Source organism: Psammomys obesus, unplaced genomic scaffold, assembly GCF_907164565.1.
Source record: "Psammomys obesus unplaced genomic scaffold, mPsaObe1.curated_primary_1811, whole genome shotgun sequence".
NCBI classification, from domain to species: Eukaryota; Metazoa; Chordata; class Mammalia; order Rodentia; family Muridae; genus Psammomys; species Psammomys obesus.
In genome coordinates, this window is record NW_026585587.1 from 8,057,626 (window position 1) to 8,071,402 (window position 13,777).

At 43.8% G+C, this 13,777-nt stretch overlaps 1 protein-coding gene across 2 annotated transcripts; it reads right to left on the reverse strand.

Annotated features, from left to right (window-relative positions):
• Positions 1 to 2,980: 2,980 nt before the first annotated feature.
• Positions 2,981 to 11,536, reverse strand: Fam177b (family with sequence similarity 177 member B). 2 transcript variants are annotated; one of them, XM_055609804.1, is made up of 5 exons: positions 11,236 to 11,536; positions 7,375 to 7,706; positions 6,855 to 6,921; positions 4,089 to 4,186; positions 2,981 to 3,432 (listed from the first exon to the last, which is right to left on the reverse strand). In XM_055609804.1, the coding sequence occupies exons 2-5, from the start codon at positions 7,498 to 7,500 to the stop codon at positions 3,289 to 3,291; spliced, it is 435 nt and encodes a 144-aa protein (XP_055465779.1). In that variant the 5' UTR covers positions 7,501 to 7,706; positions 11,236 to 11,536; the 3' UTR covers positions 2,981 to 3,288. The 2 variants fall into 2 exon arrangements, with proteins under 2 accessions (XP_055465779.1, XP_055465786.1); XM_055609811.1 differs by having other exon boundaries at positions 10,976 to 11,536.
• Positions 11,537 to 13,777: the final 2,241 nt, after the last annotated feature.

Genomic DNA, 13,777 nt, shown 5'->3' on the forward strand with positions numbered 1-13,777 from the left:
TTGACCTGACACCTGAGGCTGTTGTGACTGGTGCTTAACTGTGAGATGTGGGAGATGTAGCCCCTTGAGCTATACCACAAACACTCAGTTACTTCACCTTGAAACTGAACTAACAGAGCACACCAGATAAAGAACTAAGACTGCGTAGTGAGGGCAAACCATCCAAACAACGAAAGGATGATCCTCACTCAACTGTCTAGTAATCAGTTTCTCCAGCTAAATGGAACCTATGGGATGGATATATGGTAGGTAGGTATTATGGGGAATTAAATAGATTAAGGGGGAAAGCCTCACCTGATCACAGAAGCCAAGAAACCCCACAGTTTGCCACCTACATCCTGAGAATTCAAGAAATTTGGTGGCAAAACAAATCACTCTGAGTCCAAAAGCCTGAGAATGGGGTGGGGGTGGGGTGAGCAGTGACCTAAGCCCCAGGACTAGGGCTGAGAGTGGCCTGGGATGAGCAGTGAGTGAACCAAGACCCAGGCCAAGAGCATAGAAACAGAAGAAGAAATAAGGTTCTAAGCTCAAGCAGGAAGGCAGCAAAAAGGAGAAAAAAAAATCATCATCCTGGACACATTATTCCCCTCAGGCCTTTTATGGAATTCTATGATGCCCCTCTCCCTCCCTCTCCCCTGAACTGCATTCAAGGGCTGACTTCCCTGAAACTACATCACAGATGGTCTTTAACCTGGGCCCAGTCAACTCAAGACATTACAAATATTAAACATTATCATCGACAGTGACTTTAGTGCCTAATTATGGCTGAGAGGTTTCCCTTGATTGTCACAAGAACTATTCACAGTGTTATCTGCTGAGATCATTTTAGTCCCTTTTCCTGAGAATCACCTTCTTTGAGAAAAAGGCTCCACAACTATGTTACTATGATATGTCTCTACCTCCTTGGCCACAGGAACTGAATTAGGGATTGACACAGGGGCTATTTTCCTCTATGCTTGGAGTTGGGGCAGGGGTCCAGAACACCAGTCACTGATCAGAGGAGTTAGAAAAATGTTAGAGTGTTCTTGTGTCTCCAGGGCAGAACAGCTGGGGGTGGGGGTGGGGAGCACCTGCTTTGGCAGTTTCTTCTCAGCTTGTTCTAGACACTGTTGAGACTTATCTGACCTTAGAGCCTGTGAAATACCTTATTGTTATATAAGCTAGTTCAAAACTGTTTTAGACATGGAAACATTGAAGTTAAGTAAGTTACATAGGGGTCATAGAGACAGCAAAGGTGAAACAAGAAAGGATCATATTAATTCACTGACCCCATCACCCCCATCTGTGCTACCAAAATAAAGTGATTCCCTTTCTAGGCTCTTTAAGGGTCACCTCCCACCTACAGCTAATTATAACTATATGATGATGTGCTTTAGGGGGAGAAGCAAAAGCAGCGGGAACAGACTGACTGTCAGGGTAGGCAGCAGCACTGACAATGGAATCCCTGTGAAAAAGAAGTCACTGACTGCTTCAGGAACTAAGACTTTGGAACCATCTGTTTGTGACTGATCTTATGCTGGCATATCCAACTAACTACACCTTCCACTCCCACTCTGTCCTTGACTTCATACCAAATGAACTCCAGCTTCCTGCTTCTCTCGGGGATCTTATTTTAATCACATTGTGTCCGTGTGGCTCATGAACCTGCAAGTTTCCCAGGTTCTGCTGCATGGTTCCCTTGCTCCATGTAAGAGTGGTGTGTCATTCATGTGGCTACATCTGGCCGGGATGCCATGTCCAGTAGGCATGGATGTTGGAGTGACTATGGACAAGGCGACTGTCTATAGTAGCCATTAGTTAAGTGTGAACAATGAATGTTTATAGTTTCAAGGTGTTTTCACATACATTATCTCATGTTGTTTAATAATAGTCCACAAGGACATAGATGCCACGTGTATTTTCCAAAGCAGGGGACCATAGATCATATATCTAGACACCTCAAATCACATAGCTAATTGAAGAGGTAAAATTAAACTTAGGAGTACTAGGATTTCCATGTCTGATGTTTTAGGATTTGGGGTTTGATTTTTTGTTTGTTTGTGTATTTGTTTGTTTGTTTGTTTGTTTTTTTAGTGTCAAAAATTAAACTCAAGGCCTGTCCTAGGCAAGCGTTTTCCTGTTTAACATCCCCAACCTTTCTTTCCAATGTTTGAAAAATTCATTGACAATGAACTTTAAAAATCTGTTTAAGGGAGCTGGCGAGATGGCTCAGTGGTTAAGAGCACTTAGTGCTCTTCCGAGGGTCCTGAGTTCAATTCCCAGCACCCACATGGCAGCTCAAGACTGTATGACGCTATCTTCTGGTGCCCGATGTATGTGCACACAAAGTCCCCATATACGTAAATTAATCCTTTAAAAAGTCTGTTTAAAACGCTGTGCCTAGTTTTAACCATTAGCCTGACACAATCAAGAATCACCCGTGGAAGGGAGTCTCCATGAGGAATTGTAGATTAGGGTGCCCAGTGGGCGTGTCTGTGGGAGATGCTTTTAACCTGCCTAACAAGGGGAGAAGACCCATCTTGAAGGTGGTTGCTACCGTTTCCATGGGCTGGTTCCTGGACTAATGGAAAGGAAAGGGCTGGCGGAGCACTGGCACGCAGGCCTCCATTGCCCTGCTCTCTCTGAGCACGTCATGTGACCAGTTAGTTCCCTCAGGCTCCTGCTGCTTGGGACCTCCCAGCTGTAATGGACTGTGCCCTGGAGCTGTGCGCTGAAATAAATGTCTTCACCCCTACGCTGCCTTTGTCAAAGGACTTTATCACAGCAACAGGAAGGAAGTGAAGACACACACTTCTAGCTCTCAATTATTGCTTTTCTAATGGAACTCTCCAAGACTCTGATAATGATCTTTAAAGAGGTAATGGAATGGTGCAGTCGCCAACTGTAAAATAAGCCCCAACCAATTCAGATAGCTGTATGTATGGAAATACATATGTTTAAGGGGAAATTATATATGAAATTTAGATTGCTGTCTGTTTTATTTTTTTAAACTGGGCCCTAGAACCATCATAAGAAATGTCAGTCAAAACCTCCAGACCCAAAGTTCCATAAGACACTGCTGTTGGGCGAAGTCAGGGCTGACAGAATTTTATCACTGGGACTTAAAATTAAATTGTTATATTGTGAAAGTATCTAAAATCACTTTTCTGGTTACATCTAACCCTTGAATTCTTGAACATTCATTCATGGGCTTAGAACCAGATCAAATTAGGAAGTGTTGCCTATTGTGCTGTTGCCATGGTAACCAATAGACAAAGCTTAGGATGCAGAGGGAGCCTCTGCTGTCCATTATGAGCTGGACTCTGCCGCCGGGCCTCCTCTGGGAGCAATGGCTCCATACTGTTGGCCGCCAGCTCTCAGGTGACGCTTTTCATTAGAAACCTCAGCATCCTGGGCCTTTGATCCGCGCCCTTCACTTCCCTTGTCACCGTCCTGGTTGGAGGAAAAGAGAAAAGTTTCATAGAACAACCAAGTATTTCTGAACTCCGACTCGTAGAGACACCTGTGTAAGTAGCTTCACCTTAGAGCTTCACAGTCCACGTTTTGGCTGCTCAATTATGAAATCCTGGCTTCATGGATGAGGAGACACTAAGGGCTGCTGCAGAACGGAGGCATGGGGACGCGAGCCAGCCTGCCCGTGGGGGCTTAGTGCAATCGGGGGCTTGATCTCCAGGTAACAAACATTCCTCCATACGGTTGCCATCTGGGTATCTCCCAGAGGCTCATGTATCTGAATTCTGCGTCTCCAGCAGGCAGTGCTGTTTCAGGAGATGGTGGATATTTGGGGACGTAGGGATGAAAAGCCTAGCTAGAAGAAGGAATCGGGATGCTGGGTAATCAGCCAGCTTCCTGTTCCTTCTCTATTTCCTGATTCACCTAGATGTAAACAGCCTCACACTCCCACAGGTATGGGCTGCAGGCCACCAAGCCTTCCCTGCTATCATGAGTCTATCAGCCTGTGAATCTAAATGAGCCCACCTTCCTTGATCTGTTTCTGCCAGTGCTCAGTCAGAGCAAGCAGAAATGTAACTGGCAAACTACCTGTCTTGTCTCAGAGCCCCTGGCGCCCCCAACAGGACTTCACCTACCTCACTGTGTGCTCTGCGATACTCATTTAGCACATCCTGGCGCTTGGGTTCAGTAAGACCAAAGAAGGCAGCAAATCTTTCACCAAGGAATTTACAAGCTGGAAGGAAGAACAAGCACTCGGGGAGCTGAATTCAATGACTAGCCAAGATGCTAAGAGTCTAAACTTGTTTGCAAATGGCCCATTATACCACGATGAGCCTCTAGAATAGCCAGGACCCACGGCATGCACTGTGAGGAATTTTAATTCAGAACAGAGATAACATCCAAAGACCTTCTAGATCGCACAGGCGATCTAACTGGAATAACAACATGGCTTTAATCCAGGAAACAAATGCAAGCAGATCTTAGTTCAAGGCTAGCCTGATATAAAGCAAGTTTCAGGTAAAGAAAAGCTTAGGTCCAGGCATGGTGGTACTTGCCTTTAATCCCAAATAATAAAGATACAGTTAGTTTGTAGAAGGAAGCACCCATATTTTAAAGTAATGTCTAATTGAGTAGCAGAAAAGGTGATGAATCAGAGAAAGATTTGACAGAATTGGATATGCCCAACTCTCACGAAGAGAGAGAGGAAAGGGAAGCTACTTAAGGGGCAATGCAGAGAGAGAGAGAGAGAGAGAGAGAGAGAGAGAGAGAGAGGAGGCAGTTTTACTAGGACAGTAATAGAAAGACAGGTTACAGAGAAAGAACACAGGTAAAGATGGAACAAGCCAGAGAATGAGAAGAAGCCAGTAGATTAGAAGAGATTGCTACTATTTGGTGCCAAGCAGAACAATTCATAGGCCAAGAGAGAAGCCAGATTGAATAAGTCAGCTGGGAAAGGAGTTTGAGCCAGAGCAGGTGAGTTGAACCAGCCAGCTTTGAGCTCAGAAAGAACAAGATAGGTTGTGCTATTAAGCAGTAAGCCTCAGAGGCTGAAAACATTCTAGGCCTGGGTTAGATTGTACAGAGGCTAGAAGCTTCCAGGACTAGGCCCAAGTTAGCAAAAGGAGGCAGTAAACCTCCCAGACGACAATTGAAACAGGCGAATAAACAAAGCTCATTTTACACTGCACCACCATGCCCAGAAAAATGTTACCATCCCAAGTCAAAGCCCTGCCTGAAAACCAGTGCAGATGGTTCCTCCATGTTCTCATCACACAGACTTTTGTATCTTTTACTTGACCTGGAGCTCCGGCAGGAAACCTAAGTTCTAATGGCTCCTTCCTTCCAGACCACATCAACCTTTTCTAACTAAAGCATAGGAAGCTACTTTTTTTCATGTCAGTGTGTTATGATCAGGGTTGGATTTGGACCCCCAGTGGGACTTCTATGGGACTGTCACTCCACCAGTGTGGAAGACGTATGTTGTCCCCCACCACTGCTTCAGTCCAACTGACCGAATCGCCCCATGCTTTTAGGATAGCCTAGACTCCCTGATCACTGTTGTGATCCCCAAGCTTGTCTCAGCTAGTCAGATCTTCATGGCTCTCTTGGGGTCTTCTCTTTACGTCAGTTTTCCCATCTCCCTGTCTCTAGTACCTGGGTTGTTCCTAACCTGAAAATTACAGTTCTGGGCGCGTTTGCTGGTCTATATTGTTCATTGGAAATTGAATCCCATGAAAACATCGCCATTTGTCTTTGTGTTGGAGCGTCTGGCTCAGTGCAGGGCATGCAGTAGGAAGTCAGTAATGCTTTTTTAATGGATGAGTAGAGATGAGTTTATAAAAGCCACATTTTGTATTTTCTCAGAATACTCAACTAAAAAGTAATTTTTTTTTCCTCACGATCACATTCACAAGCAGGCACAATGGAAGGAATGAGTCATAAGACATTTGCCAATTGAGTTCAGAAGAAAAAAAAATGAAAGTAAAACAAAGTCAGATTCTAGGCGCTATAAGAAATCATGCAGGCCATTTATTTCATCTGTGGGCAGGGCCAAGACAACTCATGTTTATAGTGAGCAACCGTGATGAGGGAGCTTCAAACTGTGCCGTATGTGCTTTTCTTTAACCCTGGAGGTTTGTGGAGATAAGAATAAACTCAAGAAGGATTGACTCTTGGCTTCCACTGTTTGAATCTTTGACCCATGAAAGAAGAGTGTGGATTGGTTTTGCACAGCTCTGAGAGTAGTAACTAAAATGATGGCAGGAACTTTCAAAGAATAAAATTTGGGCCACCATAAGTAAAAGATGTGCTAACCATCTCTGTTCTCACGCAGTTCCATCTTCAGTGAAGAGGGTGGATCAGCAAATGTGCCTAGAACTGCAGTTCCTTTTCACAGCTGCCATCGTAAGAACAGTATGGGGTCTGAGGATGGGGTGGCGCAGGAAACTGACTTACAGAGTAGACCTGAAGAGAGTGTGAGAGTCGGATTGGCTTGGGTTCCATGACAACAATCAGGAAGTGAGTCTTTCAGTCACACTAAAACTGAAAGTAATGGAGATACCCAGTCAGATGGCTTGAGCCTTCAAAGAATGCATGTTTTCCACCATGGTGGAAGGCCAGGGTGTTCAAGTTTCATGGGAGGGACAATCCCATCCTTTTCATAGATAATACATTGTAGAGTGAAAAGCAGAAGGCAGATAGATGGATCTGCCTGGAGGGGTGAGGCTCCATGTCTTTGAGACAGATAACACAGACTTAGAAGTGATCAGGTTGGCATTTCTGAATCCTAGGAAGTGCACGGAACAGCTGGAAGTTTCATCTGTCTTGGTGAAACTCGGGGAATCAATTAATACATAGTACAGAAAGAAAAAAAGGAAAACTCAAACCTTAGCGGTACCTACTAGAAATTGAATTGCGAGTGACTCGTCCTGCCCAAAACCAGAGGTACGATTCCCATGAAATTTTAGACTGAAAAATAGAGAGAAATCAATTTAGGATCATTAATGAGTGGGCAGAGGCATGCGCCACCAGGCCTGGCAAACCGAGGTCAGCGCCCAGGCCCCACACGGTGGGAGAAAGAACTAACTCCCACAGGATGTCTTCTGGCACACCATGGACGCCACGACATGTGTACTCTCAACCGTACCAAATAAATAACTGTGATAACATTTTAAAAAAATAGTATCAGGAGTCGCGACTGGAGAATCTTACATAGATTTCAAAATGCATTATAATGTTTAATTTTCTCTCTTATCAGTGAGAAAACTAACTAGCCAGTACCTATCTGCCAGCTAGATGTGATCTAAAGAGCAAGCATGAAGACCAAAAGCTTAATATAAAACCATATGTTCTATATAATTTATCTAGCTCAATCTGTCATTTATCCCCACCCTCCCATTGAGAGTGATACAATGAGCTTACAATGTCATATGTTGAGTTCTGATCCTCTCTTTCTTCTTCTTCCTCAGTGCTATATTCTTCCATGGTGTCTCCATCAGCAAAGTGGATGATCCTTTTAGGAGTAGAATTTTTGTAACATCCACTCATTTCTGATTGCGACTGCTGGAAATTGTCTTCCTTCACAAGGGATTCCCCAGTTACTTAAAAACAAGATGCCTTAAGACAAGTTGCCCAGGGCAGTGTTTTTACAGAGCTGGAGGTTTCTAGTTGTTTTCAATCAAGGTAAAGATGGAGTTCAGAGGTAATGATATCAGCAATCTCAATTCTTCACATCTGAGAGGAATGTTTAGTCTCTATCAGAATAGAAGAGATTAATTAGTAAAAAGGTGGTTATGGGATGTTTGGACAAAAATGTTTCAGCATGCTTGCCTGATGTTTTCATCACTGTAGCCCCCACAACTGCCAGTAGGAGGGAGCCATTGACCATCAAAGCATCAAAATCATTCCAGTTTGTACTGAGAGTCAATACAGGGAGCGTTTACAAGCACAGACTGTGCACAGACCGAAGAAAATACTTGCAAAGCCTGTTTCAGTAAAGAAGTAATGCTCAGAATATGTAGAGTTACTATAATTCAATAGGTAAAAGATCACTCTCACATGGCCAAAAGACTTTAGCAAACTACCAGAGATGAGTCATAGATAGCAAACACACACACACAAAGATGCTCATGTCATTAATCATTTAATTGCACATTGAAGCCTGATAAGATGTGATAATATGCCCACCAGCGTGGGTAAGATTTAATATGACTAACAATTCCAGCTGTTGGGTAGTGCATGAAACAACTGGAGAACTCATGTATGCCGAGTGAGAAGGTGCTATAGTTTAGATCTAGAATATTCCCTAAAGGCCCAAGTATTTCAAGTGTGGGCCTCAGCCTTTGGTGCTACTACAAAATGGTAGGACTTTTAGGAGGAGGGGTCTGGTGGAAGGAACCAAGGTCATATTGGAACATGGTCCAAGAATGGAGTTGTGCAAGGACAATTTTGAGTGCTTTAAAAAAACAAAACAAAACCTCCAAGAAAATAAGTCTTGTGACCTCTGGAATTGTTCTTGCAATGTTTTCGTACTCCTCCAAGGTGTAACGGATAAGAGTGAACTTACTTCAGATTATTCATTACACCTGGGTGTTGTTGTCTCTATGCCATGTGGGCTTGTCCACCGTGCACAGCCTATCCTTTTGAATGTACACTTATATGACTCTTCTTAACCCTCAGAGTATAAATTGATGCTCTGAATAAGTTGGTTATGGCGGGAGACTTTAGCCCACCTCCTTTAGTGGCTCCATCTTCCCAGGCCCCACTGCCTCTAGAGTGGTGATAGGGTCATTCAGGGTGCACGTGGGAAGGGACAGCCTTCCCCTCTCTTCTTTGCTTCCTACTGACTGTGAATGACCAGGATTCCCTGCCAAATGTCCCCACCATGGTGTGCTGTGCCACCAAAGGCCCAGGTGACCTCTGACTGAAACCTCTCAATCAGTGAGGCAAATTAAGTCTCCCCAAACACCTCAGAAAACCCTGTGGTGGTTTCCTTAAACATTAACCACACATTTACCACTTACTCTTACAATTCCTTCTTTTGATAGCTATCCAAAAGTAATTTTAAAAAGTCTTTCTAACATATGCAGTGAATATGTGTATCTCTCAAAAGCAAGTCAAAACATCATCTAGTGAGACAAACAAAAGGTGGTTTATCCAGTTGATGAAATGCTACTCCATAACTCAACGTGACAAACAATTAACACTTATAGTACCGTATGACGGTCTAGAGCATTATGTTAAGTGGAAGAAGCCACTCATTGCACGGTGCGATTCTATTTATGTGGTGTTTTAGGAATAGTTCAGCGTTTGCCAGGAGTGAAGATTAGGGAAGAGAAAGAATAACAACAGAGACCAGAGAGGACTTCTTATATGGAAATGTTCCTATACACGTCATAATCTAGCAAGAGTTACCTGACTGCATACATTTATGAAAATTCATCAATGTGACATGGAAGTTAATGTTATTACGTAATTTCTTAAACATTGCTTTGTGGGGGCTTGGGGTTGGGGTGCAGTTGGCAGCTACATCATGGTATTGAATGTGGAAGTCAGAGAACTTTAGGAACTGGTGCTGTCCTTCCATGTCGTAGGTCCTAGAGGTGGAACTTGGGTAGTCAGGTTTGGCGACAAGCACACTGAGCCATCTTGCTGCCTGTAATTTTATTATAACTAAATAACATCTCAACAAAACTGGAAAGCTTTGATGCCAGGATACCGATGTTTAAAGTCTTATTACTTACTATATCCATGCCATGATATGCTCATCTATTTAATAATAATAATATAGTACGATACAGTACCAAGCTTATATAGTCAGTGTGAGGACATAAGGTAGAACAATTCTTAGAAAATAGTCTTTAATAAAAACTAGCTACTATTAAATATTGATCATTACCTTAGTAGTGCATCTAGCAGGCACCAATGCTGTAAGCACACTTATTTTTTAAATATATTTTAAGATTTAATATATTTTAAGATTATATCAGCAAATATAGGAGACTTAGCTGATTTGGATAATTTTCCTTTTTGTTCCAGACACACAGAAACTCTGTTTGCCTGCTTGCACTTTCCTTGCTAGCAAGTCCATTCCTTCACTGGCATTGGAGCCTGCTTCTTCAGGTTTCTGTCACATACTGAAGACCAGTTGTGACATCCAGCCTCATGGACTAAGTAACTGTGGGGTCCCTGGCCCTTCCATTCACAGACAGCTATTGTGGGATTAGCTAGCCTGCAGCCCATAAATCAAGCCAATAAATCCCCTATCTATGTATCCATCCATTTATCTACCTATCTATCTATCTATCTATCTATCTATCTATCTATCTATCTATCATCTATCTTCATCCTAAAGTCCTGTTACTCTAGAGAGCCCTGATGAATACAAATGGTAACTTTAAAATTAGTATGTCTGTGTCTGCTGTTCAAAAAGACAAAGAAAACTATAACACCCACAGAACAGGTCAGCCTGAAAAGGGACTAGATAGACATTCTATAAAGTACACAATCCACACAGGAACGCTCAGATATAAGTTTAAATTGGTGAAGAAATACACAGAAGCTCTCAGAGTCTGAAATAAAATGTATACACGTTTTACATAAAACATAAGTTATGAGCTAGAAAACACAGGTAAGAAAGCACAAGTAATGTCTAATGAGAGTTTTGGAAGCCCTGAACAGGGAGCGCTGGAGGCAACAGCTTATCAGTTTTCCATGATGGGAAAAAAAAGACATAGTCTTCAAATATGAGAACAGACAATACTCAAGGCCAGAAAGTGCCCACTTCCCACCCCAACCCAAGAAGCTCCAGCAGCCAGGCCCTTCCCCCAGACCTGTCATAACAGAGCTTCCAGCCTCTGTAACTGTCACAAGGGTCATCTTCAGTCCCTTAATAGGACCCTTCCAAGATTATGTTAATTTGAGCTGAAAAGTCTGAACAGAAAGCTACCAATCCCTGAACAGGAAACCCCACCAACCCCTGAGCTCCCTCAAGCTCAGGGCTTGAAACTCCACCAATCCGCACCCTGGAAATCGCTGCCCTAGAAAGCTCCATCCTCTAAGAAATCCAATATGAAGGCTGTGTCTGCTCAGTTCTCTGCTGTCTTCTCCCAAGAGCAGAGGCTGCCACTCCCGGACTCGTCCTTTCACCCTGGACCCTCCTAATAGATCTCTTTTACGAGATTTTCTGTCTGTTGTGACTCTCATGGAAGAAGCCAAGAAGCAATGAAGGAGTGAGGCTGAAGCCCCTGAGCTCCTCTTCCCCGCTGGGGATACCTGGGATACCTGGGGGCTGTAGTGCTTCTGCTGAGGAGGCTTCCTCTCAGAGCTGTGTGGTTCTTGGGCTCCCACGTCTCAGGACACCTTCCCATCTGGACAGGAAGGCCAACAGTTCTTGTGTTTGTCTTTCAGGGTGGGACATATTTGAGTTGTGGGAAGGTTTGCTATATTTACATAGTCAGCATTGACCAAACCTGGTGGCTTCCAAACTACACTTTATATTAGAATTGTCCGGGGTCTTGAGAAAAGTTCCAATAGATGCTCTACAGGCCACTTAGTAGATCCCAACCTCTGGCAAGAGGGACCCAGGCACCTGTAGTCTGTGGAGCTGCCCAGGTGATCCCAACTTGCAGGCAAACGTGAGGCCCTGTGTGTCATGAGAGGGAAAAGAAGTAACTTTCAAAATCAAAGATTTGTGGGAATAAGGCCAGTTCTAGAATGTTCTGTGCATTATTTTATAAGAAGGTTGCTTACCTTTTACTTCTGAGTCCTGCCCATTGGCCTTCCTGCTTGGATAGAAGGCTGTCCTGGGACGGAGCCCAGGAACCACACAGCTCTGAGGGGAGAAGGTATCACAGTGGAAGCTGGGTTTCCCCAGCTGAGCTGAGAAGCTGAGGAGCTGAAGCCTCATTCCACTTCTTAAGAGTCACATGAGGAAGTAAATCTCATAAAAGATTTATTGGGAGGGTCCAGGGTATGGAGGGACAAATCCAGGGTTGGCTGCCACTGGTCCTGGGAGAGGACAGCCAGGAATTAAGCAGATGCAACCTTTACATAGGATTTCTTAGGCAATAGAGCTTTCTAAGGCAGAGATTTCCAGGGTGAGGACTGGTCGGATTTCAAGTCCTGAGCTTGGTGGCTTTTTCTTCAGACTTTTCACTTCAAATTAGAATAATCTGGAGAGGGGCCCTATTGAGGGGCTGGATGGCCTTTGTCACAGTTACAGAGGCTAGAAGCTCTATTATGACAGAGAGGTCTGGACGAAGGGCTTGTCTGTGGGAGCTCCTCAGGCAAGGGCCTGGCCACTTTCTGGCCTTGAGGGTTTACAAAGTTTACAAAGTGTACAGATTTTACAAAGGGAGTCTGCAGCTGGGGAAACCTTTCCCTGCAGCTTGAGTAGGCATGAGTAGCCAACACTGCTCCCTTCAGTTTCATTGCAAACTAAAAAGCTTTAATTGGAAAGGTTTAAGTAATGCTTAACAGTCTGGTTGTAGTGAACTCATTCCCCTTAAGACCACCCAAAAACATCTCTTTCTAAATGAAGCCAACCCACACATACAGCCTGCTCCAGATAGCTTGTTCTCTGCATATTACAGACTGATGATAGCTGTTGACTCTGAAGAAAATACTGGTCTGTTCTTTGTAACAACAGTGCTCTGCATTCATTCACTAGACATACACAGCTTTAGCAAGGCTGAGGTTGGTGGGAAGACTTCTAGCTCACCCTTGATTTAGAGGTTTTTCTGCCACCTAATGGGCATTTGAAAACCTGCCGTATAAAATTCACCTTGCCCATCACTGTGCCTATCTTACAGCTCAATGCTGAGCAATTGGAATGTTTGCTTTTGAACAACTTATTTCTCTACTTAAGCCAATTCCTAGGTCAAATACTCGACATATCAAGCTTTTTAACCTGTTCAAGTCTTCTGAAGACCTTTTCTTGTTTCTTAAACAACTGACTCTAGGTAATCAAGGATGTTCCTGTGTATATAACTCGAGCAGCAGAGAGTATATCCCATGTCTAGCCTTCCAGGATTAGGCTGTCTCTTCATGATCTTCTTTGGCTCTGTGGCCTCCACCCCGACCTCTATACTCTCTGCCTCCAGTTGTATATAATCCTGTCCTAGTCAGGGGCTGTACATCAAGGGTGCCCAGACTACATAGGTGGTAGAAGGTTGACTGACAAAGGGGACTCTAGCAATGTCACCCCATTGAGGTGTCACATGCTGCCAGCTTTCCAGTGCCCAATACTGATCAGTTCACCAAGCTGGACTCGGATGAAACTGTCTTTTGGGCCTACCTTTACTTCGTCTGTGGTGAAAAGAAATGGACTTCTTAGGAAGTCACACAAGGACTCTTGACCCTCAGAACCTGTCTTGCCCCACAACTACCTTTAGCTGGTTGCTCTCCCAGTTCCTCTTTTCTTTGGACTTTTCTTTGAAGCATAATTTTATGCTTCAGGTCTTTAACTCAAAACACCCTATCCAAGGCTCCTGCTCCCAACCTTCCATTCTTCCAACCTTCATTCAACATGTTACCTTGTTTTTTTGGCTTTTTTTGTTTTTAACCAATATCATGCTCATTTCAGTAACCTTGCCTTCTTGCCTCAACAGAACAGGTATACTGGTTATTTCCTATTCCTGTGATAAAACACTACAATCAAGGCAACTTAAAGAGTTTAATTGTGCCTAGGGTTCCAGGGGGTTAGAGTCTTTGATGGTGGAGCAGAGGCATGGCAGTAGATGGCTGGAGCAGCAGCAGCTCAGAGCTCAAGATGTGAGCTCTAAGCTACCAATGACCAACTGGGGCCCAGATATTCAAACATATG